Source organism: Natrix helvetica (genome assembly GCF_964273705.1).
Source record: "Natrix helvetica genome assembly, chromosome: 4".
Classification (NCBI taxonomy): Eukaryota; Metazoa; Chordata; class Lepidosauria; order Squamata; family Natricidae; genus Natrix; species Natrix helvetica.
The window spans coordinates 145010561-145038016 of record NC_138550.1 but is presented as its reverse complement, the minus strand read 5'-3'; the positions used below and the strand labels follow the sequence as shown (position 1 = coordinate 145038016).

Sequence of the window (27456 nt, the reverse complement as noted above, 5' to 3'; positions counted from 1 at the left end):
TCATTAAGCAAATGCGGATGCTGCATTCATTAAGGGAATGCTGCAATTGCTAAGGAAACCCATTCATTTAAATGGACGTCTTTTGCCACTAACTGGCAAAAAAAAAGCAGAAATAAAACAAAATACACAATGAATCATGGTCACATGAGCATGGTGTACCACAACAAGTTGTAAAAGCTGACCTGTGTAACATGCAGTCCTTTGACACCAAGGATCAGAAGAATGCAAACATTTAGGATGGCCAGGGGAGCTTTAGGGACCATAAAGCACCTGTTTCGTGACAGGTTGTTAAGCAAGGACTACTTGTATCCTCTAATTTTTTTGCCGTAGTTTAAATTAATGTTGTTATTAAAATGGAAAAAAAAATGTTGAAAATTTAATCTAGCCAAATCATAGCCGGAGGCTGAAAAATACAGATTGATGTAAGGAATTTATTTAATAAATGTCCATGATCACAAAATTATGAATCCTGATTGACAGATTGCATTTATACATATACACACATTCTGAAATGCTTACCAGTATTTAGGTAGCTTAAGCATTTTGCCATATACAGCTGTGCTGAATGAAGGAACTATTGGAATTGGTAAACTATAAGATCCATTAATATCCAATGATGTCAATCCCGCCTGAAAACCAAATATCTTTAAAAAGAAATAACATAGTCAATAACAAAATATAAACATTGGGGGTTTTTTCATTCACATTTTTTTTCATTTCAATGCCATGAGATTCTTGCTTTTCTACATATTTTAGAAAGTCTAAGTAGAAAAATCATGCAAGGAAGACAGCATGATTTACTATATCTTGGAACCAATAGCCCATAATATCATAAAATTTACTATATCTTGGAACCAATGGCCCATAATATCATAAAACAGTTATATGTCCCTGTTGCATTACTAAGAAGATACCAGTGGGATGTCCTACATTATTTACTGAACAGAAAAAAAGAATAAAACAAACCTTAAGATAGCAGTGCGTATAGCAATAGTGAAGTAAATTATCAGATGGTTGATTGAGGCTGCTGACATATTGCACAAGTTGATCGGCATACATTGGTACTGAATGTTCCAGGATCATTTTATCTACTAATATTCGAAGACAAGGCAGAGGCCGTAGCAACTGAAGATTTGTTGTAGTTAAGAAGCTGCTTGAACTCTTCAGGATATAGGACGCAAAATACATGGATAAAGTTATATTTAAAACTTGGAAGTTTTAAACTATGTAATTCCAAAGATAGTTTATATATAACTCAAGCTCATCTACTTTATTATAAATTTAGCATGTGTACAAATGCACACAAATTATGTTAAGAGTACATGAAAATAATATCTACCCTAAAGCACAGATATTAGTTATAAATAGTTCGTAAATTTGTAGCACCTTTTGACCCATGATGACAGGCAATAAATGGGCAAGCAGGTTGAATTCAGCCTTAGGAATAGTGACAGTGCATTTCAAAATGGTAAAGGTTGTGATCCGAGTTGGAATATATTCCTCTAAGGCAGCAGCTTCTTCTGTGTTTGGCAAAACTTTGGCTCCTTCTATAAAATCTATAATAATAAGACTTGGTTAAATTTAACATAATGACCAAAATAAATGTCTATAGCAGGGGTTGTCAAATTTGTGGCCCATGGACCAGATGCGTCATGCACTGGCCCTGCCCACCCCCATTTTAGAGAAGGGGGAAGTCACAATATGTTGCGTGATGATGTGACAACACAAGTTTGACACCCCTGATCTATAGTATCACCAATATTTCATTTTATCAATTTGTCTTAATTTAGACGTAACAAGTCAGATCATGATTTAGCTTGCTTTGGACTCTTGAATCCTTGTAAAATAGCAGATGAAAGAGATGGTGCTCCAATTAACCAGGATAACAACAGGCAACAGGTACACAATCTAATAATCATGTATTTAGACTGCTAGAACACACACTATGTGGGGCTACTTTTACAACTAGTAAAAAACACACCAAGTAGAATGCAGATAAGGTTATACAGCTAGTACAGAATGAATAACCCCTGCTTTGAATCTTGGCACTGGTTATCAGTATGCTTCCTGGCCCAATTGAAAGTGCTGTCCCTCACCTTTAAAGCTGTTAATGGCAGAATGCTGGGATATATCAGGGAATACATTGCCAAAATAGAATCTGCCTGTTGGATGACAAACATCTGGGGAAAGTATTTGAGGGTAACCACCACCACCATTACCACCAGTACCACCACCAGATCCAGAAAAGCAATTAAAATAGTACCATTTCAGCAAGCTATCAACTTGTAGCCCTCAGTCACAAGAGCCAGGATAGAGTTCAAAAGTATTGGGAGTTATGCAGCCTGTACAAGAATCTGATCTACTAACAGTCAAGGTAAATTGGTAAGAGATAATATTCAATGGAGTTCAAGGAGGGGTAGGCTTAGGTCTCTTGGGGGGCAGAGGGGCTCCATCCAAAATACTGATGATGCATTTGACCCTGTTCTCAAGCTCAGACTGGTTATCACAGTAGCTCTGTTTGGACAATCATATTTATTATTTTGTTTATAATTGTATCATACGCTGAACTACTCTATAGGGATTCATGTACCTGTATTGTTAAATAAATCAATAAATAATGCATGCCATGAACAGAAAAATGTTCATATATCTGCTTGAAAGACTTATAGCTTAAACATACCATCATTATGATTTCAGCAATACTGTGAGCATATTCTTCCCTTGTTTTTCTTCTCTCCTTACTAAATCAATTTTATTCTTTGTAAAGTGACATGCTTTTACTTAAACAATAATTTTGAAGATATGCCTGAGTGGACATGTTTCCTATTATGCGGGATCTTTAAAAAAATTACCATTTTAAAGTATACTTTAAAGTAATATATAGTGTATTACAATATATCACAATACTTTTCAATTCTCAAAAGGCTCAGCAAATCAATTCCTTCAGCAGATAATAAAATGGACTAACTGTAGGACAACAGTAGGAAACACTCAGCTGAAATCTCACAGAAGTTAGTTTTCCACATGCATGTTTATCCTTAATATTTTTTCAGTGAAAACTCAGCTACCTTGTTTTTAAAAGTTCAAAATTCACAAAACATACCTAATTTAGACTTGCTATAAGGTTCGTATTCATGTTCCAGAGCACAAACAATCATTTTAATAATTCTGTGCACTGCACTGCTATCAAGTCGAAGACTGAGAGGTCCTAAAATAAGACTTTTTGTAGACATCTCCTGAACACCACTCAAGTCTTCAATCTTCACAGAAGTCACATCTGGCTGATTTCCAGACCCTGAAATATATGTTGGTCGGTTTTAGAGCGTTAATATATAATAAGAAAATGTAAGTGAAGGTATTTTATTAGACAACAAATATCATAGGTTAGCATTTGCACCAATGTATGGACACATGGCATATAACATACCAAAGCACTTCTTTTCTCTTTAAAGATCCAGTTATGCAAAGATAAGGAAGCTGCTGTCCCAAAATTTTGAAGTTTGGAAATAGTCAATTTATATAAACAATAATGGCACGATGAGGTAATTAAACATTTCTCTATATCGTTTTACAAAATACTGTGTGCCTCCGTAGCTTCTTTCAAACTTTATCAGAAAACAAGAAAAGAACAGCATGTAAATCAAATTTACAGGGCGTTTAAGTTTGCTTCTCCCACTGTTAGCCCAAGGAAACTGGCCAGTTCAAAATTAAATTCAGCTAAAGAAGTAGTATTTTAGACAGATTTAATTAGGTATGTTTATCTCAAAGAATAAATTTTACTGCATCTATAATTCACAGGGAATCCCAATTTCCTTATACCAATATAACTCTGGTAACAGTTATGAGAAAGGGGTGGATAAATGGTAATATAAAGGAGATATCTGATTCTAGGAAGCAATTCATTTCCATCCTCCCCTCAAAAAAAGGGGCCCCCAAAGAATACAGCCAAAATTCACAATACATGTACTGCGTCCACAGTGAAACTACATTCTCCAGAGATCCAATTCAATTCTATTTGCTTTATTTCAATCCCACTACAGCTATGACTTCTGTTCTTTTCTCTGAAAACACCAGGAATGACGCAAATTAAATCTAAAGTGTGAAAAGGAATTATGTTGCTGACAGAGATGTAAAAAACTAATTAGTTTAATGTAGACATAAATAGATCTAAAACTGGTTTATTTCATCCAATAAGACATTTTCAAGTTCAGATAATGCACTAAATGAGAGACAAATGATAATGAAGCAAAAGCTTCTAACTTTCTTAAAGTCACACCAGCCTCTAATCAAAAAGCAATGAGGCATGAAGCCACAACTAGCATTAAAACTCACCAGTGTAGCAGAAAATATTAATGTTGTATTCCACACTGTAAGGGTGAACAATGCGAACAATGTCTAATTGAAATGCAAACAATGTTGAACTTTCAAACAAATGAAATATCCCACACCAAGGCATGATTCTTTTAATACCTTTGGAAACTTCATTTTAGAAAAATTATTAAACTTAAATCCTTCTCCACCCAGGAGATTACTCCCAGGGCGCAAGGAAAGGAGTCTGTAACCCCAATGACCCTGACAGTAATGATGATGGATGGATGAGCTTCTGGAAATGGCATCCTGATTGATAAGATGAAAAAGGAATAGGGGGTTGGTATCAGACCTTCAAGTTAGTGCAGGCCCAGAACCAGACAAACAGGGATTCCTTTATTACTTATTCTTACGGTTTTTATTGTTATAGGGCAAAATAGCTAAATTTGGAAGCCGGACTAGGTTTCTGTCAATCCCATCCTAGATCAAATAAAATCAAGATGGAGTTATTTTGAGTTTTCAGGGTCCTTGATGCTCTCTGAGCTTGACTTTTTGCTTGCAGACCTTCCATTATCCAACTAGGCAACATCATCAGTGCAAGTGAGTGTGGGGTTTGCTCCCTGTTTATATCAAGTAGCTTGCCCTGCCAGTGTTGGTAAGTTGTTTTTTCTCTTAGGATTGAGTAATTTTTTTGGTGAAAATGCCCCCTTAACAGTCACCCCATCCTTTTCTGTTTCCAAGGCCAGGTCCACATTTCTTACAGTGGGGAAGGTGAAAGTGGTGAGGGCAGATGGGGTTTGCAGGTTTAAAGGTAGCCATCACCACTAGGAGAAGGTTTAGAAATCCAAGAAATAAATAAAATAAAATCAATCTTGAAAGAAGGGCTAATAGTAAGTCAGTTGTTCAAAAAAAATACCCCAAAACAACAAGAAAAAACTACAGACATGCAGCCTTTTAGTTACTGATGAAACATATATTTATTTATAACAAGATCAGAAGAATGTGACATCACCAGACCAAAGCTACAAAGACTAAAGCCACAATTTATAAAAGGATGTCATAAGGTTAAGAACTATTATTTATATGACATTGATACATTACTGTTACCAGTCAGTTTTTTATTATATATCACAATGAATTAAATATTTAGATAATGCTTGTAACTATTAATATTAAAATTGTTGCTCTGTGGAGAATAAACAGAGTTGTTTATTAATGTGTTGATTATACAGTCAGGGAGATGTTTTGACTGAGTTTCCCATTTTTATCTCTTTATTGAGTTCTAAAAGACCTGGGATAGGTAGAAATTGTTTGATTGTGTTAAAGGTATTGTTGTAGGTAGTAAGCTGTTCCTAGTAAAACTGCCTTTTATAACTGATTGATGGTGATTTCATCAATGCCAATGGGCAATAAGGAGTGGCCTCATTCATTCAACACAATCTGACGCAACTAACCCGGGAATAAGAACCACTGAAAAAAAAATTTTCTTCCAAAGGGCTCAAAACTACCAAGAAAATCAGATTTGATTAAACTGGAAAGTGCATCAGAAAGCACTTCCTAATGCATAGTTTCCTGAAACAAATTGCCTCAATGTTTGATGGATTCTTCTTTTTAGAAGCTTTTACCCATGCTGAATTACATCTTTTAAGTAAATAATAATTGGTTTTTCACTTCCCCTTTGCCTCTGGAAGCTATTCTTGTAACTCAGCATTCCTCAAAGTGGAGATCTGAACCCAGGTTTCCTCAGTCTAAATTAAGATATCACTATATTTTTATGCACATTATTTTATTCTGAAATCTCTGAACAAAAAACAAGGGTGGGTGATAGACAAACAGGCATTAAAGAAATTAGGCCAGATTTAAGTTAGGCTTTAAAAAGGTAAACCTAAGGACAGTCGGTCAAGGACTGTCAGGTGCCTCTGAATAAGCTTTTGTTTCTGTTATTCAAAGAGAAAGCAAACAAAGAAATTAAGTACCTTTGCCACTGGTGCTCTCCATTGTGTACAGATAATCCATGTAGAAAGCCCCAAACCTCTGCATTCCTGTTATCTCTGTGTACATCTCCTACCAACAAAGCAAAGTACATACAACTAATGTTCTCTTAAGAAAGAATCTTGAGATTATAACCCAATGGTATCAGAGCCATATAGAAGTACTAAAGATATATTCTTGTTTGGGTTTGTGCATGAATACATGGTAAAGCTTATCAACACAAAGGACAGAGGTTAGTCAAAGAATTCATCCTTCAAACAGCTAATGCAACTTCCATACCAGGCTACACAAAAGGGCATCTATAAGCCTCCTGGATCTTTTGTTCAGTTTTACCAACAGAAGCTAGTTAATTAGTATCTTAAATTGAGTGAATTATCTCAATCTGACCTCTCACTTCCTAGTAAACCAGGTGACTAAAAATCTAACATTTGCAATTTACAAAACATTTAGGAAATGTATGTAGTCTGAATCAATTAGGTTTATTTGAACTCAGTAGGAATTGTTTGTTCATTGTCTAGAGGAAGCAATGAACCTTAAATAACATTCTAATCATGTCATTAGACTTGAAGGTGATATTAGCTAAGGAAAAGCTATATACTACTAATAAAGGAATACTTTAAGCTTTAGCAAAGTAAGTTTATCAGTCAGATCAGACTGAGAATTGACAGAAAGTTCACCATATAAACTAAGACTTCTCAGGAAAAAAGGAAGGAAGGAAGCAAAGAGCCTTCCAAGAATCATACATCTATGGTTACTTTTTAAGATGTTTATAAATGGTTTGAAGTGAGTAGTAAACAATAAGTAAAGATAAAAACAAAATGGATTGAGAAAAGCTCCAAAGAGTTCTACACTGTATGAAAAAAAATGAAAAATGCAATTCAACGTAAGTTTCTATTTTCACACCTTACTGAAAATAATTGAAACATGGGGGGGGGGATGAATAATGAAATTATATGTATAATACAGTGGTACCTTGGTATAAATTGCTTCAAACTTTATAGAATTTGATACTCGACGCTTTTTCATACAAAAGTTTCATCCCTGTACTCGTACTTTTTCCTAATACTTGACATGCAAGGTAGGACTTGATGGCATCAGCTGCCTTGTGACTCGCTACTCCTAAAGGGTCATGTGGTAGATATTTGTTTGTTTTTAGTACTCATTGCACCTCACAGAAAGAATCCCGGACAAGTGTCGAGGTACCACTGTATTGCAATTAACCTCTAAAGATGCTGACTCAAAAATGTTATCAAGTTTCTTCCACTTCTCTATCCCAACTTTAGTTGTCATGCATTGCACTGTACTCTAATTAGGCAATCTCAAAAATTCTTCGGAAAAAAACAAAATCCTGGACACTTCAATTCAGACTGTATTGCTTTAAAGAATCCGAATGTGAATATTGTTAGAAAATTAGCCTACCACTTATGAATATTGCGGTGGCAACTTTTGCCTTTTAAGAATTGTAATTGAGTACCAAAAGTTAACAAGTTTAATGGATATACTAACTTTCATTTCTCACATTTACTTTTGACAGTCTTTGGCCTCGCTTAAGGGAACATATTACGTTTATCTTATTTTAATAAGCACAAAATCTTTTTAAGGTTATGCTGCAAGATAGTAGCCTACCCACAACTAATTAATAATTTCATTACATAAAGGGGTTTAAACTGAATCTCTTTCTAATCCCTACTGAAAATTCTATCCAATTAAAAAGGGCTAATTTATTCTTTTACACCACTAGAAGTAACACACTTGGTCACCTCATGTTGATTTTAGCCTCTGAATGGTAAAGAAAAATATGTATTCCAAGAATTAGTGGATATAACACTCATGTACCTTTCTTAGCACAAAAATTAAGGCCAGCAAAGTAATACAATATTTTAAGAAATTGCATAACACAAATTTTATAAAGTGCATAAAGGCAGAAAATCTGACCATTAAGCAAACTCAAATTAGGGATGAAAAAGACCTTATGGGCAGCTGCATCCAAAATAAATTCCGCACGGACACCATTGTTTTCGGGACTTCTATAATCAAATAGTGAATTGGTAAGATATGTCATTCCTTTTGTACTGAGATTTTCTCCACAGTGGAAAAAGCATGCTTCCTGGTATAAAAAGGGGAAAAATTAAAATATGTAAAAATATAAAGAAATTGCAGCGTAGAACTTAAATAAACCTATTTTTCACAAATGCAGATTGCTTCCAATACTGTACATAATAACTGGTGTGAGTGGCTCACTCTAACCCTAATTCAGGGGTGTCCAAACTTGGGAACTTTAAGACTTGTGGACTTCAACTCCCAGAATTCCCCAGCCAGCATAGCATAGCTGGCTGGGGAATTCTGGGAATTGAAGTCCACAAGTCTTAAAGTTCCCAAGTTTGGACACCCCTGCCCTAATTCAACAGACATAATGTCTTTACAGGTAATCTTTGACTTATGACCATTTCTTTAATGACCATTCAAAGTTGCAATGAACTTTAAAAAGCTACTTATGATCCATTCTCAAAGTTCTGACTGCTACTCCCCCTGTGATCACATGATCACATTTTAGGAGTTGGCAAGTGGTTCACATTTACATTTGGCTGTAGTATTCAGCAAACATGTGTAGCAGATTGCTACATTTTTTGCCAGTTGCTGGCAAAAAAAATCCAGCATTCAAGAGAATGGCTTTGTTTAATAACTACGTGACTAATTTAACAACTATGTGATTCAGTGATTTGCTTTCGTAAAAATGATCCTAATCAAGTATGGTCATGTGCTATCTCGACATATGACAGCAACAACTCATGGCCAAAATTCTGGGCTCCATTGTGGTCGTAAGTGGAGGAGTACCTGTATTTTCTTTTAAATTTCATAAAATATCTCACTAGGATCACCACAAAATACCATGCAGCAAGTAAGATTTGGATGTGACCCTCATTATTTGCAAATTAAACCAACTCTGCCCTAAATTTTGTATAAATATATAGTTGCTTCATTATACTGTATATGCTACCTCATCTATGTCAGGCATAAACAACAAGACCCACACCTCAAGAGTTCAACTAGCTGGTTTTTTGTTCATAGGAATCTTTTCAGACTGATGGTGCAGCAGGGTGAGACTAAATAAACTTTAATGGCATTCAGGGAAGGTCAGTCTTTAACTTCTTGCGCCCATATAGGGACACCAGACTTATTCCATGTTTGACTCCTCCCTCTGGTCAGCCAATCCATCTCCTACATTAGATCACACTCAGCTAGAGCTTTTACTTTAATAGCATTTATTAATTATATAATTTCAGTATTTTGATCACAGTTATCAAGACCCAATCATTGTGGTATGTGTATATACACAGGCTATATCTAATATTTATATATATCTATATTTATATATATCTATATTTATACCTATATCTATCAATCTATATTCTTCCCCCCTCTCTATCTCTCTTTACACACACACACACACACATACCAGAATGGCACTTTTTATCCCACCTCCAGAGGTGGTATTCAGCAGGTTATCTCCGGTTTGAGCGAACCGGTAGCGGCGGCTGCAGAAAGTTCCACTCACCTGCCTCAGCGTAATGCGCAAGCACTGTGCATGCTCAGAAGGCGGTGTGCATGCGCAGATGATGTGTGTGCGAGTGAAGCGAACATGCATGTGCGCGCGCACTCACATTTGAAAACCAGTAGAGAAGGTAAGTTTTATCCCACCGCTGGTCCTACCCATTTCTTTTTTTAACCTGGGACCTAAAAAAGTACTTCAGATGTGTTCATGAGCTGAACATATATACAATATTGGGATTTTTGTTCTCACTAATACTTAAATCACTAAGGCACTAATTTTAAAAAGATTTTAAATTACTTTCTATTACTTAAAAAGCACTACTTAAATTCTCTTTTGACTTTCAGAATAAGACGTGGCACTCTGGATCTAAGTCAGGATCTTTTACAAATTTCTAAAACTGTTTCCAGGCTATAAAATATAAATTATACTCACTGATTCACTTCTATTCTTGTTGTCTTCAAAATCTTTAACTCCCATGATTCCTTTAAGGCAAAAAGCTTGGCAACCAACAAATCCTATCTGGCAATTGAAGAAAGGTTCTCCTCTCATAAGGGCCTGGGGAAAAAAATTAATGTGGTATAAAAACAATGGGCAATGGTTAATATTCAAACTACAGTGGGATCCTGCACCTAGGTATGCATACATAAATAAAACAAGAAAATAAAGACACACAAAGAGTTCAACTTCTGGTGAAAATTAGGCAAAATTATTCAGTTTTCTTGAAAGCAGAATATACATGATTTGCCATTGCATTTTTCTGGAATGTTTTTGACTTCCAGTTAATTTACAGTCCTGGATACTACAGTGAAATTAATAGCTCTATGGATTATCTTATACATAGGCTCATCATATTTAATTTAAAAAAAAATAAATCAAATAAAAGAATACTTGTAATGGAAAGACATGAAAATACTTATTTCTGGAGTATAGCTATAATCTTAAAAATGGATTTCTTTCAATAATTACAACTGTCCAATAAGAGAGAAATATAAAAACAATACTGTAACTGCCAGCTGAAAATAATAATACTGATGAAAAACTACTGTTGCCAAGATTTCTACTATAAATTAACACTATACAAAAATAGTGGAAAAATTACCTCAACTGTAGTTCCTTCTTGTTGCCAGCAAATTATTTCTTTGGATTTTACTTTCTGTGGACTGTAATAACTACTTTCAGCTTGCATTTCAGTGAGCTATGTAGCAATATGAGGAAATTTACCATTAGTCAACATTAGAATTAAATACATGCAAGATCTCATTATTCTATGAGAAAAAATGACGACAGAGTTTAGTTTTGATGAATATGATAATGCAGGAAACAGGTACACTAAAACAGCTATAATGCATTGTCCACACAGAAAATAACTTGGACATAAATACACTAGTTTAACCTACATACTGCTACAAATGAAAAAAAAAATTGAAATACTTTTACTTTCTCCAGTCATAAAAAATGAAGAAAATAAATAAATTATCCTCTGTGCAGGTGTAACATGGTCTATGAATAAAACCAAATGTTATGAAGCAGACTGCAATAACACGGGAAGTAATTTAAAAGATGGAAGCATTCAGTTGACCCTTATGAACTTTAAATCATAAGAAAATACTTCAACTTTACACACACACACACACACACGTTAAAAAGTTTAGCATTATTCACTAAAATGGGTAGATTAATATTTTGCTTGTTCCCAGCACTCTATTCATCTTTAACTGCCAAAATAATTTCTTTAAATTTTCTCATAAAACAAAATTTCTAGATGTTCTCATTTACTTTGTCATTTCCGACTGGGTAATACACATGGTTGACATTTTGAAGCACAGTTGCAAACATTCAAGTAAAACAGGAAAAAATCTTCAGCTGTATGCAATTATTGCAGAGGAAAAGCAATTAATTGATTAAAAGAACTCAAACATTGCCAGAACAATTTCTGACATTATTAGGAAAATGCTACATTTAATTTGGTATGATTTTTTTTTAGCTGGAATAGTATCAGCTACTCAGAATGCTAATGCAGAAACCTGACCTTATTTTTGACCAAAATATGAACCACAAATTAATTCCATACATTTTTAGCATTCAAGCAGAACAATAGATTCTAATGTTTGCCTTCTAAATGCCATCATAATACCTTTATATATTCCAATTTATAATGTAGAAATGTAATATTAACAATTTTGCAATATTGTTAAATTATTTTAATGCAGGGAAATGTACAAGAATAGCTAAAACGGTCAATCTTAAGGAGTTGTAGTTGACTTATTATCATTCGTTCACTAGCTGTTTGAAGTCAAAGCAACACTGAATAAAGGACTTGCACCCAGTTCCCAAAGATACATCATTGCAGCACCCACATGGTTACAAGAATTCAGATTCTTTGCAATCCGCCCATATTTACTACTGCTGGAGCACTCCCCCCCCCCACATACACACATCCCCTCATATCTGCCTTTCTGAGTGCCCTGCACTCTACCACATACTATATCCCTGATATCCCCTTGCTACAGCTGCCTCCAGTTGACCTTCACCCGATTTTGGCCCAGGATCCAGGCAGTTGGAGGGTGCAGCACTGAGATGTATACAGTGAACAGTGGATGATGGAGCTTTACCTGATGGAGCTTGCCACGCCCAGCTGGGGAGTAGCTAGCAGGACAGTGAGGCACAATGCTGTGTGAAGTAGGGGAGAGTGGCAGTTCGTGAGATAAAGGTGGAAGTTGTTGGGAGACACCATCTGGGGTGGTGGCAGAACTGGAAGAAGTGTAAGGAGTTGCAAGGACTGTAGGCTTCAGCACATTGGAAGCTGCTGGCCATTTATGAGGCTTTGCAGGAGGAAAGCTGGGCTGAGAGCAAGTAGAGGACCTGTGGGTAAGTTCTGTCAGAGCTGGGCTCACCTCTACTCCTTGCTGAAGCCCCGCTGATCAGTTCTCCTGGTATACTTCTGACACACACTATGAAGTGTATGTTGGAAGCTGCTGGCCATTTGTGAGCCTTTGCAAGAAGACTGGGGAAAAAGCAAGCAGAGGACCAATGGGTAGGCATTTTTATTTGTTTGTAAAAATGTACTGGCTGCCCATCTTACCACAGATGAACTGTTAGTGCTGAGCTCGCCTCTACTCCTTGCTGAAACCTCTGGTTTTCCAGGAGTGTTCCAACACGAGCTGCATAGTGCACACTGCATATCTGAGAAGCCTGCATCACTATGCTTCTTCCAGTTCTGCTGCTATTCCAAAGAGCACCTCCCACACAGTCTCCACCTTCACCCTGGGTGAAGGTGGAGACTGTGGCACCTGCTCTGCCAATGTTTCATAGATAATATCATCCATGCTCACTTATGATGGATGATACCTGGGCCCTGATAATTTTAGGCACTGATGATGTTATCTAGTTGGCAAGTGAAATGCTTGCAAGTAAACAACTAAGCTCAGAGATCACTAAGTACTCCATGACTTTTATTTCGTAACAGAGAAAATAATTGATAACATAGATGTTATAGATCCGTGATGGCGAGCCTATGCCACGTGGGCCACAGCTTGCATGCAGAGCCCTCTCTGTGGGCAAGTGAGTCATCGCCCCAGCTTAGCTCCACTGTGCATGTGCGCGCGGCTCCTGCCGGCCAGCTGGTTTTTGGGTCTCTGCTGCACAAGTGCAGGGGGTGGGGCACATGTGGGAGACACACATGCATGCATGGGATGCACATGTGCAAGGGCCATGTGTGCATGCATGGGGGTGGGGCACGTGCGGGGAGTCGTGCATGCATTTGAGGGGTGGGGCACATGCGGGGGTGGGGAAGCACAGGGGGATCGCGTGTGCATGCGGGGGGGTTCACACAGGGGGTCTCACACACACATTGCATTCAGCACACAGCAACAAATAGGTTAGCCATCACTCTTACAGATCAGATGTAGTAATAACAATTTTGCGCCAACAAATCCTAGGTTCAGATCTTCATTTAGCACTGTGATTTAATAGATAATTTGCGGCTATTTGACTAATTCTGTCAGAGGATTACTAACAGAGAAAACAAAGAAGCATGTGTAATGTCATAAATGTTCAGGAAGCAATAAATAACTAACTAAAACTACAGAAAATTAAAGCTCTCCCTGCCTCCCAAAGTGCTTACATTCCTTTCTTCATTTATTATATCTCAGTTGTTTGATCCTGTTTTGGGGTCTTTGTCATAGGTTAGTGCAATGAACCTTATCAATTTTTATAGGGTGGACACTTGTTGCACACCTCCCTATCCTGTTGCCTCCTCCTCGGCTAGCCTGGCAAGCTCCTTTTGGCAGGTGAGGCTCTGCAACCCCGTCATACTCATTGCACATTGCACACTTCCCAGGGCCGCATCGTCACCCAGCACCTGTATACTAGGCCAGCACCAGAAGGAAAAAGATGGTGAAGGTCATTTATGGATAGTAGAGGGCAGCAGGGTAGTCAGCAAAATGCAGCACACTAAAAGAGCAGAGATGGGAGGAGATAGACAGGTTGGGAGAGATGAAGAGGGCAGAACTGTGACTTCCCCACCTGATGACAGTGTGATGGGCTAACAACTACAACAACCAAATTTAGAGAGCATCAATAACCCCCCCAGTTCAACCCTAAGCTACATAAACTCTCTTCAATTGAAATAAAAATCAAATACCATGTATTCAGCACTATTTTCTTACACAGGAGTACCTCTCCCTGAATTTTATGGAGTTAAATTTGAATGGATGCATACAGGTTGCATGCTACATACACTACAGAAGGATTGCTATAGTATTCATCTAAAAATACATTTTATATACATTTTATACCAGTATTAGAATTTGTGTGATATTGTTTGTATTTACTGTGCTTGATTCATCACTCAATTAAATACAATTGAAAATATACTTGTATTAAAAATGAAATACTTGCTTTGAAAGTGATTGTTGCCTTTGTGCAATAAAACCCTATGGAAACAATGGGATCCTTAATGATTGGACTTTTCTGTTGGTTCATCGTTCCATCATCCTCTCCAACATCATCTCTATCTTCATCATCAGTGCCCACAATAGCTGGTACAAACGACCAGGCCCAGGACACCCACCCTTGCTGTTCATCATCATCTTGTGGGATATAAAATTCTGGAGAAATGTCTTTGCCTATTTCATCTTCTGCACCTTAAAGCAAAAAGAAACAAAGCTAGCTAACAATGCAATTTTAGCCAATTTGTATTTATCTCTAGAAGAAAAGACATTTTTTCTTGCCTGAATATATTAAACGTCTTGTCATAATTAACATGAAGAGAAGATTTAATTTTATTGTTTGCTGAACATACTCATAAAATCTCCATTTCCAAATGCATTGTACAATTAAGGATTGCAGTTTATGGATTTTATATAATTAAAATATATATTCATATATATTTAAAATGGCTTTTGTTGTTCATATATAACACTTTTGTTATATATGAGCAACATCAATTTAAATTTAAAAAGCTATCTATAAAAACTGTTTAAAGATAAGAATTTGAATGGGCATGAAGATTAGATGGAACCAATCTACTTATTTAAACCCGGAATAGTGAGTTTGCAGATAGTAATACTAATATTGCTATCATGAACTGGCAATTTGGGCCCTGATTAGTTTGAAAAAGAAATGCCTCCCCCTCCTAAAAAAAAAACCTCTCACTTTTTTTTCAAACTTACTTCCTAACTTCAAGGAAATATGTAACACTTGTATTGTTAAACAGCTGAAAACATTATCCTAAAGTAGATGCTATTTTAAAACTGCATTGCAATGGAAAGGTTTCTTAAGGAGACTCAAATTAGGAATTTTCCTTTACTAGGAATTTACAACTTTCCAACTTCCTAAAACAATAATAATCTCATTTTCAGTATTATCATTTTATATGCCATAAATTGTAACTATTTGAAAGTCCCCTTAGCAAATGAGGTGCTTTGTTGCCACATTCACACCTATATCCCCAATGTCCTTGGATAGAGTTAAAGCAATATACCACTTAAGTTACAATACTTACATTATAAGCATCTGAACATGTGTCTGTAGATTGCATTTAACTCCTAATTTGTATGATGTTGACTGGCTAAGAAAATAAGACTTTAGTTCAGATGTTTTACATAAGGTGGATTGCATAGAGTAAAATAAGACTGGTTGTCTTTGGGTATATTGGCCCAATCTGTCCTGCACTATCTTTACTAAAAGCAAGAAATGTGTCTAAGACACGTTTAAGGCCACTCAGACAACTTCCATTTTAATTTCTCTAAAGCCATGAAGACAGCAGATATCAGTTTTAGAGGCATGGTGGCTCAGTGGCTTAATACGCTGGAAATGGTCTCTGCTCCAGCAGTTCAAGTCCTAGAACTGCCTGGCAGAGTGAGCTCCTGTCACTTGTCTCAGCTTCTATCCACATAACAGTTTGAAAGCATGTTACATGTAGGTAGATAAATAGGTACTACTTCGGTAGGAAGGAGAGCTGGTGCTCCGTGCAGACAGTCAGATTTCTGCCAGCTCTGAACCTTCCCAGTTGCAACGCCCATTCGTGAGGTGGCTCTGGGGAGGGAGGGAGCTTTGGATGCTGCTGCTGGAAGAGCCGCTCATCTTTCTTTCTGATGCAACGCCAGCTCACCCTCCTGTGGCACACCTTGGGAAGCATACAAGTGTTTCCTACAATATAACTGGCAAATTGGCAGCCGAGCTACTGTTCTGCAATAGCATTGTGGTCTCCTGGTAACAATGCCATGCACTACCAACAACAGCAGCAACAATACCAGGTAATAGTTATCTATGGGCCCACATGGTGTCTTCTATGAGGTATTAAAAAGCAGGACTTGAGTTATAGATTACAAAAAGGACATGTGGTTGTCTAGGTTGTATGGATAGGTATGGATATGACTGAATAGATTTTTTGAAACGATGAAATAATTTGAGATGAAATTGAAGTGAGGAGTTATTGGAAGATATATTTTAAAGATTGATATGGGAATGATAATATCATCTCTAGAACGTCTTCTCCTCAGGCGGCCACAGGACTACCCTGCTTGCATTTAGAAAACAAGTACAGTATTGTTTGAGTAGGTCTTGGGTTCTGGTTTATTATTGTTTGCTATAATTACATAATTGTTTCTTTTATTTTTCTTGGCTGTATATAATTTATTTGTAAGCATGCCCAGAGTAATTGTAGATTTGGGTGAATCATAAATATTGTAAATAAAATTAAATATAATTCAAAGTGGAATTGAAACAAATGCTATGAATGTTAGCATTTATTTGAGGAAACATGATGAAAAGGAATGCCTAAATATTGCCAGAATGTTCAAAAACGGTAGGGCTGCATGTAGAGATAGCATAATTGGAGAAATGTTATAATCTGAATTGAGTTTATTTACAAAATGGTCATGAGAATTGTTTAACATGGCATAAAGATTGACTCTGGGCTAGACAATTTTAAGAATAGCAACAATATTTTCCTATACAAACGAAGAGTAAAAAGAGTAAGTGCAAAATTAGTTTTGAATTAGTTTGTTAAATATATCTAGGAAGATACTTGACAGAACTGAAGTGACAATGGGCAAAATATGAAAAGCACACTTCAACTTTTTGCTTCAGGGGAGATATGCAAACTAGATTTTTGCTCTTTAGCAAATCACTGAGAAATGAATGAAAGTGAGAAAGTGATGGTACATTACTTAATTCATAGAAATCCTATCACAAAGCGAATACTTGAATTACAGAATGTTTGGGTGAATATGAAGCTGGTTGTTAAATGTGATGGGTTCTTGGAGTTTTTAGCACATTTTTATGGATTGCTGAGCCACCTAGATTCATTATGTGAGACAGGCAGCCATATTTGTCCTGTGAGTGAGTGAATCAATCAGTCAGTCAGTCAGTCAATCAATCAATCTACGTGATGAAAATAAAATACATATGAAAATAAATGAGCCACTTTATTTATTTAGCATGCACTTTGGTCATTTAATGTACACTATATTGCCAAAAGTATTCGCCCACAACTGAGTCTGATTATGTGGATGGGTGAGTGAATACTTTTGGCAATATACTGTATTTACAGATAAACCTCTCTTGTAAGGAATGAGTTCTTTTCCATCAGATGTCAAAATCGGTGTGTTCTTCTACTGACTGACTGACTGTCTGTCTATTTATCTATCTTTGTGTACTGCCATATTCTCAAAACTCCCAGTTTACTACATAGGAAATAACAATACAGAATCATAAAATATTAAAACTCCCAATGTCTTTGGCTCTCATTACAAGTACAATATGCTGTGGGTGAGGAATGCTTGATAATACACAAGTATTCCCGGTCACTGCATGCTGCACCTACTGCAGTTTCTGGATATCTTCAAAAGCAGCCTTACATAAGAGAAACATAAAAGCTAAATGTAGTAGTCATAGAGTACTGAAGTAGTACATGTGAAAAAGAAGAGAAGGGTCAAGAACAAATATATATGAATACGAACTGAATACAAAATGAATGATCAGTAAGGAAAAGTAAACAATTTCTATAGAGAGAATTAATGTTTTGGGATAAAGGAAGGGTAAATGGATTTTATATTTGATCAAGCCCATTTTATAACCTCATGTTTAATTGTGCTAACTACTACTCTATATTAATAGAATCAGGCAAGAATATGTAACTACAATCCTTCAAAGTCAGTGCTCCACGCTCTGTTTTTCCAAGGATGAGAAGTTCATTATAAAGTGTAATAACACAAAGAGCTCAATGAGAAAGTTTTGTATCTGTGTGTGTGTTATTATAATAAACTTCCTTATTAAAGAGATGTTTAATTTATGTTTAATTTTTCATTTAAATAATAGAAGAAACAACGAATAGCTTTGTAGGTGGTATGTTCTGAGGCTGTCATATAAATCCAATAAAAATAATGGAAACAAATCCACATGGACCCAACACAGAGTTTATCATTCTTTTCGTCCAAATCACTACAATAAAAGCTCTGCTTCCTACAGTAATCTAATGAAAGCCACACAACAGCTAAAGTGGTTAAACTTGGCTACTCAATGAAATAAGTTTCACTTTCCCTGTAAATAGGCTCAGATGTTTGCATAAAAGTACGCAATTACTTTTAAGGGGCAGAAATGACATAACTTTGACACCTATTCTCAATTTATACTGCACTGCACTCTAAAATGCTCTTTAATGATTATTACCTATCTACAGTTATATTTTAAAAAATCAAAAGTTAAAAAAAATAAGATCATTAAACTCAGACATCAGTAACTTTGCTACACAGATACTTCAACAGCATTTCTCAGATATACTTGCCAGTTTCATTATATTGTCTCTTTTCAACCCACATCCATTTTAATGTTATTTCGATGTTATCTAACCTAAAAAAAACCTTCTTTCTCTAATCTCAAATAAATCCAACATTTACTAATTGTTTTGTAATATAGGTACACATACTGTACCTGAATTAAATTGTAAATGTCTTTTTCTACATCTATCACAGATGCAATAAAGGAGAATATCTGTAGCTCAGAGTTGAAATGCGGAGTTCCTTGGCGCTCTCTGAGTTTGTTTGTTTTCTTGCAGATGTTTCAATATTCAAACTAGGTAACATCATCAGTGCTAAGGTACCGGGTACTGAAACATCTGCAAGAAAACAAGCAAGCTCAGGGAGCACTAAGGGCTCTTAGAGATGGCTAGTTAAAGCAAGTTATTAATGTTAGTATGCTTTCACATCGCCTTTTGTATCATTACACATGATTGAGAAATAAAGTAAATAATCTAAAGTGTATTCAGATTAAGAAGGAAATTCTATTAATGCTAACATACATTAAATAAAGCTACCAAATATAGTAGTAAATATAGTTTAAGGTAATTTCTTCTCAATTGATTATTACTGAATTATATAATAAGAGAATCTAAATCACCTGAATAGATTTATTCTACACATACTCTTTTTGTATCTTATTATAAAATATTAATGTGACTCTTTAAACCAGCCTAAGATCTGTGGAAGACTCAATAAGGTAGCGATCAGTTTTAAATATACTTTCATTGCCTCAGTAAGGTTTCCTGAAAAGATGCATATCTCATAGAAAATGCATTTCCACTAATTGCTTTTAGAAGATAAAATTGCTTTTAATAAAAATGTTTCTGTGCAAGATTTCATGAAACAGATTTTGCTGTAAATCAAGTCAAGTTATTGCTTAATATTTAAATCCTAATAAATAAAGGTAAATGTGAAGGTTCCCCTCGCGCATATGTGCTAGTCATTCCCGACAGTAGGCGGTGGTGCTCATCTCCGTTTCAAAGCCGAAGAGCCAGGGCTGTCCAAAGACATCTCCGTAGTGATGTGGCCAGCATGACTAAACAACGAAGGTGCACGGAACGCTGTTTCCTTCCCACCAAAGGTGGTTCCTATTTTTTCTAATTGCATTTTTTACATGCTTTAGAACTGCTAGGTTGGCAGAAGCTGGGACAAGTAACGGGAGCTCACTCCATTACTAGAGCATTAGGGATTCGAATTGCCAAACTGCCGACCTTTCTGATCGACAAGTTCAGCATCTTAGCCACTGCTTATGGAACAGTCCACCTTAAAAATAGGCTCTTTGGAGTTTTATAGAAGTGAACACTCTGTTTTCAAAGTCAGATTCTTTCTTATTACCTGAGATATTACCCAAGATGTCCTTGGTGTGACAAACAGGGTCTTCACTTTCTCCATCTTTAAAGTTACCAATTTCTCCATAGTACAGTGAAATTACAAGCTGCATTATACGGATAAACATAGGAAGCTGTTGATCAGTAATAGAAAGCTTCAGACTTTCAACTAAAGTATGAACCTGCAAGTACAGAGAAGAGCACATAATAAAACTGATCAGATTCTAACACTCATGCTTAAGAAGCATCTGAAGACTGACAGACATAGATAGCATAGGAGAGAAAAATTAAAGATACAGTGGGGTTGTCTTGGGTAAGTCTCTATCTTCTCATACAAAACAACTTTGGAACCAAACGAACATAAACTTTTATTTTTAGTAAAATAGACATAACCAATTCAATTATGAAAGAAAATACTTTATCTTTAATAGTTCTAACAAAAAATTATTAAAGTTAGCACTAGTTCAAAAAATTAAAGTCCATGATCTAACCAATACCTTTAATACTCTGTTCTGAAACATTTTGGATAATAAAGTACACATTCTAAATTGGAAAAGCTACTTTGAGAGAATAAAGCTCAGAATTCCATAGGAAATGGCCACTACCTAAAAAATAATAATTTGTTGATAGTGATCCAATATTTCTGAATATTAATCTTCAGTTCTGGAGTCAAGCCTGTTTGAAATTTGTTATAGCTAATAAATTGAAGTTACACTGAACAGCTTTAAATGTCCTTTATGTTGAATTGGTAGCCTGCATTAGACTGAGTTTCAAGACTGAAACCACATGCTACTGGATAAATTATGCACAAAACAACTGCTTATTACAGCATGTGGCATCAATAATACTAGTAAAATTAACTGCACATAGGGATAGATGAATTACAAAACACAAGTCCACATCTGGAAACAACTTCAATATAGATAAAGTTACGGAGCTTCCTCAGTTTTATGTCAGAAATAGGATAAATTTCCAAACATATATGGTGCTATTGACTCTTGGATTTAGCTGATGATACTGGTCCCAAGATACATATTAAGATATGTCACCTTGACATAAGATTAAAATAAAATACTTCAGAAAAATATTCTGAACTGCAAACTATGTGATTTTCCCCCTTTAGTTATATTTTTTCTATTAACCATAGTCATGCCAATATCAAGAAAGAAATAAAGCGTCCAGAATTTCATAGAGTAACATCATTGTACAACATGGATAAAGTTAATACTTAATACAGAAATTACTGAAACTTAAGTTCTAGTCATGGATCAGAACACAATTCTCTTTTTTTTTTTTGTTTCAGCATAAAAAAAACTTCAATTATCTGTTTTGAGATTTTCAAGAATATATGACTCAATTATCAGGAAATCTACTTACTTTAATAATGGATGGCATTTTAGAATTAAGATTATCATAAGTGAAGTGCAAGCGAGTTCTAAACGAACACTTGTATAGCAGAGGATCTTGATAAAATTCAATTTTGCCACTAGCATTCCTCTTGTCTAGACAAACTGTACAATCAGAAAAGTTTATCACTTTCCTTAGTACCAAATCAGTTGCTATGAAAAGAAAGAAAAATATTGTTCCATTTTAATAGCAAGACAAAACAAATATTGTATGATTATTTATATTCTGCTTAGTAGGGAAAGAACCATACATGGCAAGACTGAATACGCTTTTTTGAAAATAACACCCAACCGTTGATTGGGACATTGGAAATAATGCTTCAAAACGGGAGGGGCATGGGACAAAAAACACACAATGGATAGTACCAGTATGAAAACTACACTTGCATTATCTTTCTTTTAAAATAAATGTGCAAATACTCTTGATGTATGAAATAACTCTCCTCTTTTCACATTAAAAATAACAACACACATTCACTTTTGGAAAGGTAACAGCAACCACACAGATTATGTATGCTTCTTTGATATATAACAGAATAACAGAGTTGGAAGGGACCTTGGAGGTCTTCTAGTCTAACCCCCTGCTCACGCAGGAAACCCTATACCATTTCAGACAAATGGTTGTCCAATCTCTTTGTAAAAACTTCAAGTGTTGGCGCATCCACAACTTCCGGAGGCAAGTCTTTCCACTGATTAATTGTTCTGTTAGGTGTGGCAGCCCTTAGATATTGGAGCACTGCTATCATGCCACCCCTTGTCCTTTTTTTCACTAGACTAGACAAACCCAATTCCAGCAACAGTTCCTTATATCCCAGAATTTGTTTAACATACATATAAAAAATAACACCGGGGAGACTAAACTTATGATGAGTTCCCAACTACACCCTGCTGCTTGGTATCCATTTCAATAAGTAACTGTAGAATCTGGAAGGCTCAGCTCCCCTACTCCCTCAAAAAGCTGTGTTTCTTGTTCTAAGGACAAAATAAGGAAACACAAAAGGTTATCTTATCCACAAAACTAGCTGGTCTGATGTTTCCTATGTCCAGTCAGGACTAATCATCTCTCTGCTAAGTTTCACAGAGCCCACTTACCTGTCATGGTTCCCTTATTAGTCAATAGAACAAACATTCCCCAGTGTCCTTAATTGAAGACTGTGAGCTGTTTTTTTTTTAAGTCTGGCAGAAAGTTATGACTTACAGATTACCTGATATATCCATAAAGGCTCGATCCCAAAATTCATCTACTGTGTAACATTCCGCAGAAGTAATATTAACAGAAAGAACAATGTCATCCTCCACATATTTGAGTATGAGGTTGTTAATGACGATGTTGACGTTGTTTATAACCCGCCAAATCAAACTTTGTACATAACCTAAGAAGGAAACATGAAGGCGGTCAGTTTTTTTTTAAATTTGGGAACTCCATCGGCGAGCTGCTTAAAACAAAATAACTTTGTTTAAATTTGACAATCCAAAGAAAAGCTTTTAAATAAAAGAAATGCTGTCAACTTTTCTCCTCTTTAATCTTCAGCAATTATAAATATCAAATAAAATGGGCATTCCCCCCAAATCAGTAGATAATTGTTATCTAGTGAAAGTTAGTTTAAATATCACAAATGAATGCATAAGGGGCAAGAACTGGTCTACTGATGTTTTACATAAGAAAAAACATAGACCTGCATGTCAATCTCCATTTCCAAGAAATACTTCTTACATACATCTTCCTCTGTGCACCCCAACTCATGCACCCTCTAATGCTACAGAAAGAATGTTGAGACACTGCGCTAGTGCCTTATTAGCGATTTATAGCAATTACTGCATTATCAAAGTACAATTGTGCCAATATAACAATGAGGATAGGCTTTATATTGCTACAACAATGGCTCAGTAATTTGTAGGAGATGCTACAAAACTCTAGTGAGGAAGTGGGCCTAGATTGCCATTTAGACAATTAACACCCTAAAAAACTGAGAGTTTTTTTAAAAACAAGTCTTTGCAATAGGTTGATGCCTTAAAATGGCTTCATAAGTCCTCATTTAACAACTGCTTTGTTTAGTGACCATTCACAATTACAACGGGGATAGAAAAGCCGTTTTACAACCAATCCTGGCACTTGCAACCTTCACAGGCCTGCAAAACAAAACAAAAAGCTGAAGTAAGATCATAAGTGCAGTTGCAGTTTCACCGCTTTGCTGAGTAACAGAGTTGCAAGTTCCAATTGTGGTTGTGAAACAAGGGCTACTTGTACTATTTGTAGTCAATGCCCAACAAAAATAGATCAACCACTGATTTTTCAAGTTTATTTCTACTTAATTTTAATAACAAAGCAGAAATTCCAAGGCAGTGACAAATGTCCCCACAAAAACTTTCTATTCAAATTTGGGAAGCGGTGTGGTAACTCAAAAGGCCTACTACAAACCTTATATCTCCTACCTTTTTTCCCCAATAGTTATTAAGTGCCCAAATACAATATTTATATGGCAAATCACCTGGTGGCAAATCAGGGTCAGGAGAAGTGTGTTGAATTTTTCTTGGTTTCACTGTCATTTTTGAACCTTCTGTAGTACTACGATTTGTTGAACTGGAACCACAACTTTCATGGTCATCCTAAAATATTTGTTAAATTATTTGTTAAAAATCAGCAAAGTAGGTGTAAACATTAGGTCATTTTTGTATCTTTTTAAATTGGAATTAGTGATTTATTTGATTTAAATCTCAGCTTTCAACTCAATGAGTACTTAAGACAGATTAATACAGAATAAGCTTAAAAATAAATCAATACTAAAATACATTAACATTTAAAACCTGGCAAAGGAAAAATACCTGGTCTACTCTTCTAAATGCAAAGAAAGTAGGAACTAAATGAACTCCAAACCCAGCATCCCGCAGAATAGAAATGATGCAGGGAGAGGTCTCCAAACAAATGCCAGAAAATAAATCTATGACAGTTGGGACATCTTCAAAAGGTCTTCTGCTTGGAGAGCACAACTGGCAGTTAGGTTCATAAAACTAAGCAGTTCTTGAAATAGGTTGGACTCTAAAACAGTGTTTCTCAACCTTGGCAACATTAAGTTGTATGGACTGAAAATTCTGGGAGTTGAAGCCACATCTTAGAGTTGCCAAGGTTGAAAAACATTGGTCTAAACCAGTGTTTCTCAAACTTGGCGACTTTAAGTCCTGTGGACTTCAACTCCCAGAATCCCCCAGCCAGCATAGCTGGCTGGGGAATTCTGGGAGTTGAAGTCCACAGGACTTAAAGTCGCCAAGTTTGAGAAACACTGGTCTAAACCATTTAGGCTCAGGCCAACATTAAATTGTGTTCAGTAAGCAATGGGCAACTGACGCACAGTTCAGTTCAGGCAGTAGTTAACAGCCCAGATGGCATACAGTATTTTGTAACAATTGCAACTTCCAAATATTTTCAAGTGTAGTCCCTTAACGTAATCAAAACTAGATGAAACCGAAGTATGGACAAATTTGACTGACTTAAGAATTATTGCACTGGTAACTTTAAATGTATTTCTTGCCTGAACATCCTCTGTAAACGTATTGATAGCTGAAGAACAAGAAACACTTTTAGATCATGACTTATCAATTAAAAGTAGCATAAAATCATGTAAAATAATGTAGAAATAAACTTGAGGAAAGAATGGACAAGCTCTTAAGGGAAAGATACAGTAACTCACTCCTGAAAAATGTGAAAAACACACCCAAAATAACCTCTCACATCTGGTTGATATAGGTGAGGATATAAAGAACTCTGCAGCCTTTCAAGATTCTGTTGCTATATTCAAAACAGTAAAATAGAATTGCTGTAATCCTTGTGATGTCTCTTTCCTAACTTGGCCTACCTCCAAACCAGGGGTGTCAAACTCATGTCATCATCACGTAACGTATCAGGACTCCCCTCCCCTTTGCTAAAATGGGCACGACGCATCCAGCCTGCGGCCCGGGAATTTGACAGCCCTGCTCTAAATCAACCCAAATTGGCTGAACCTAAATCCCAACTAGTTTCCTACTGACAGCAGCACCTCTGTTTCTGCTCTTTGTAATCTGGTCCATTAACAAATCTAAGTAATACTTGGTAGTAGTGACTACTCCCTTACAATTTGATCCAAAGAGCAGTTAAACCTTTGTCATCCACATATAAATAACATCCGATTCTAAAGGCTCACATGACTTCCTCAGCAATTTCCTATAGATGCTGAACAGCACAGGTGCTGTAAAAGTTGGTTCCCAGACTGATAAAGTTTCAAGAGACAGTTACGTGAACAACCAGCTGCTAATTTCCCCAATACCACTGAAGAAACCTGACTGTTTACTAGTTTGTGGAAAAGCTGCATAGAGGAATCAAGACAATTTTCACCTAAATATACACGGAGCTGTAGTGGTACCAAACTGAGAACTGTTCAACTGTTGAAATTCTTATTTTCCTATTCCTTGCACTTTAATAAATCTTGCTAAAGAAAACTCAATGAGAATCATGTTTGAAAAAGAAATAAGCTAAAGATACAGAAAGAATTATCTGCCAAAGCCCAAAGTTAACTATAGCTGATGTTTTTACCTTAAGTTACCTTGAGAACAGAGGGTTTTAAATACAAATGATAGAATTTGAAATGTTTATACAGGACCAAGACTGACATATCTGCAAATTACTATTAAATACTATTTAATCTAATTACTATTAAAATAATAGCAAACTAAAAGAAGTAAAAGGTTTTATGATAAAGTAGATGCAGATTTTTAAAGAAATGATTACTATACATTACAATAATGGAAAGACATGGGGAAAAATCAATACAATTTACCCCAGCCTATAATTTAAGAAAATTGATAGAAAATGTTTACATATGATAGTTCTTTCGCCTTCCATTTAATCATGTCTAATTCTTGGATATTGCCTGAAAAAGTCCCTGCAGTTTTCTTGCCAAGGATTTTCAAAAATGGTTTGCCATTGCTGCCTTCCTAGAGCGGAGAAAAAGTGACTGGACCACAGTCATCTAGCTGGCTTTCTGCCTAAGGTAAGACTAGAACTCATGGTGTTCCAGTTTCTAGCCTGATGCTTAACCACTATCCCATACTGGTACAAATCTCAAAAATTGATAAATCATAGAATAATACATGTTGGAAACATTACAATACCAAAGCAACCTGTTATTCTATGTGGTAGTCGTTAAAAACATTCAAAAGTACTGTAAAGGAATACACAGCATTATTCAAAGAAATTTAAAAATAAAATTGAAACCTCCGTTTTTCTCTCTAGGAATCTTTCCAGAACAAATCATGTTTTTTTAAAAAAATCACAATTTATCAAGGTATGTGTTGACAGCTACAAAGAGTAGTTTGAGCCAACTTGGGGGGAAGGAGGGCTTGGGACAAGAACAGGTGGGCTAAGGAAAGAAGGTACAGAGAGCATGCATCTGTGCAGGCAAGAAAGTGCCAGGCACACGCGAGCATGCAATGTGTGCAAGTAGGAAGGAGAATGCGGGTGTAGGTGAACACAGGGGGGAAAGAGGTGTGGTGCGTGCTAGTGAAGAAATGTCAGGATAAGTGGGGGATATTACTTG

At 36.0% G+C, this 27456-nt stretch overlaps 1 protein-coding gene across 5 annotated transcripts in view; it reads right to left on the bottom strand.

Moving 5' to 3' along the window:
• VPS13B (vacuolar protein sorting 13 homolog B) overlaps positions 1-27456 on the bottom strand; it is a 391865-nt gene that overhangs the window by 290208 nt on the left and 74201 nt on the right. For all 5 annotated transcript variants that reach the window (XM_081951024.1, XM_081951027.1, XM_081951026.1 and 2 more), the window contains exons 4-16: positions 24379-24496; positions 23095-23262; positions 21861-22042; positions 20491-20665; positions 14753-14997; positions 10953-11048; positions 10286-10408; positions 8270-8407; positions 6285-6372; positions 3104-3295; positions 1387-1556; positions 967-1161; positions 520-644 (exon numbers count right to left, since the gene is read on the bottom strand). In XM_081951024.1, coding sequence (XP_081807150.1) covers positions 520-644; positions 967-1161; positions 1387-1556; positions 3104-3295; positions 6285-6372; positions 8270-8407; positions 10286-10408; positions 10953-11048; positions 14753-14997; positions 20491-20665; positions 21861-22042; positions 23095-23262; positions 24379-24496 — 2015 coding nt within the window. The remainder of the gene's footprint in view (positions 1-519; positions 645-966; positions 1162-1386; positions 1557-3103; positions 3296-6284; positions 6373-8269; positions 8408-10285; positions 10409-10952; positions 11049-14752; positions 14998-20490; positions 20666-21860; positions 22043-23094; positions 23263-24378; positions 24497-27456) is intronic.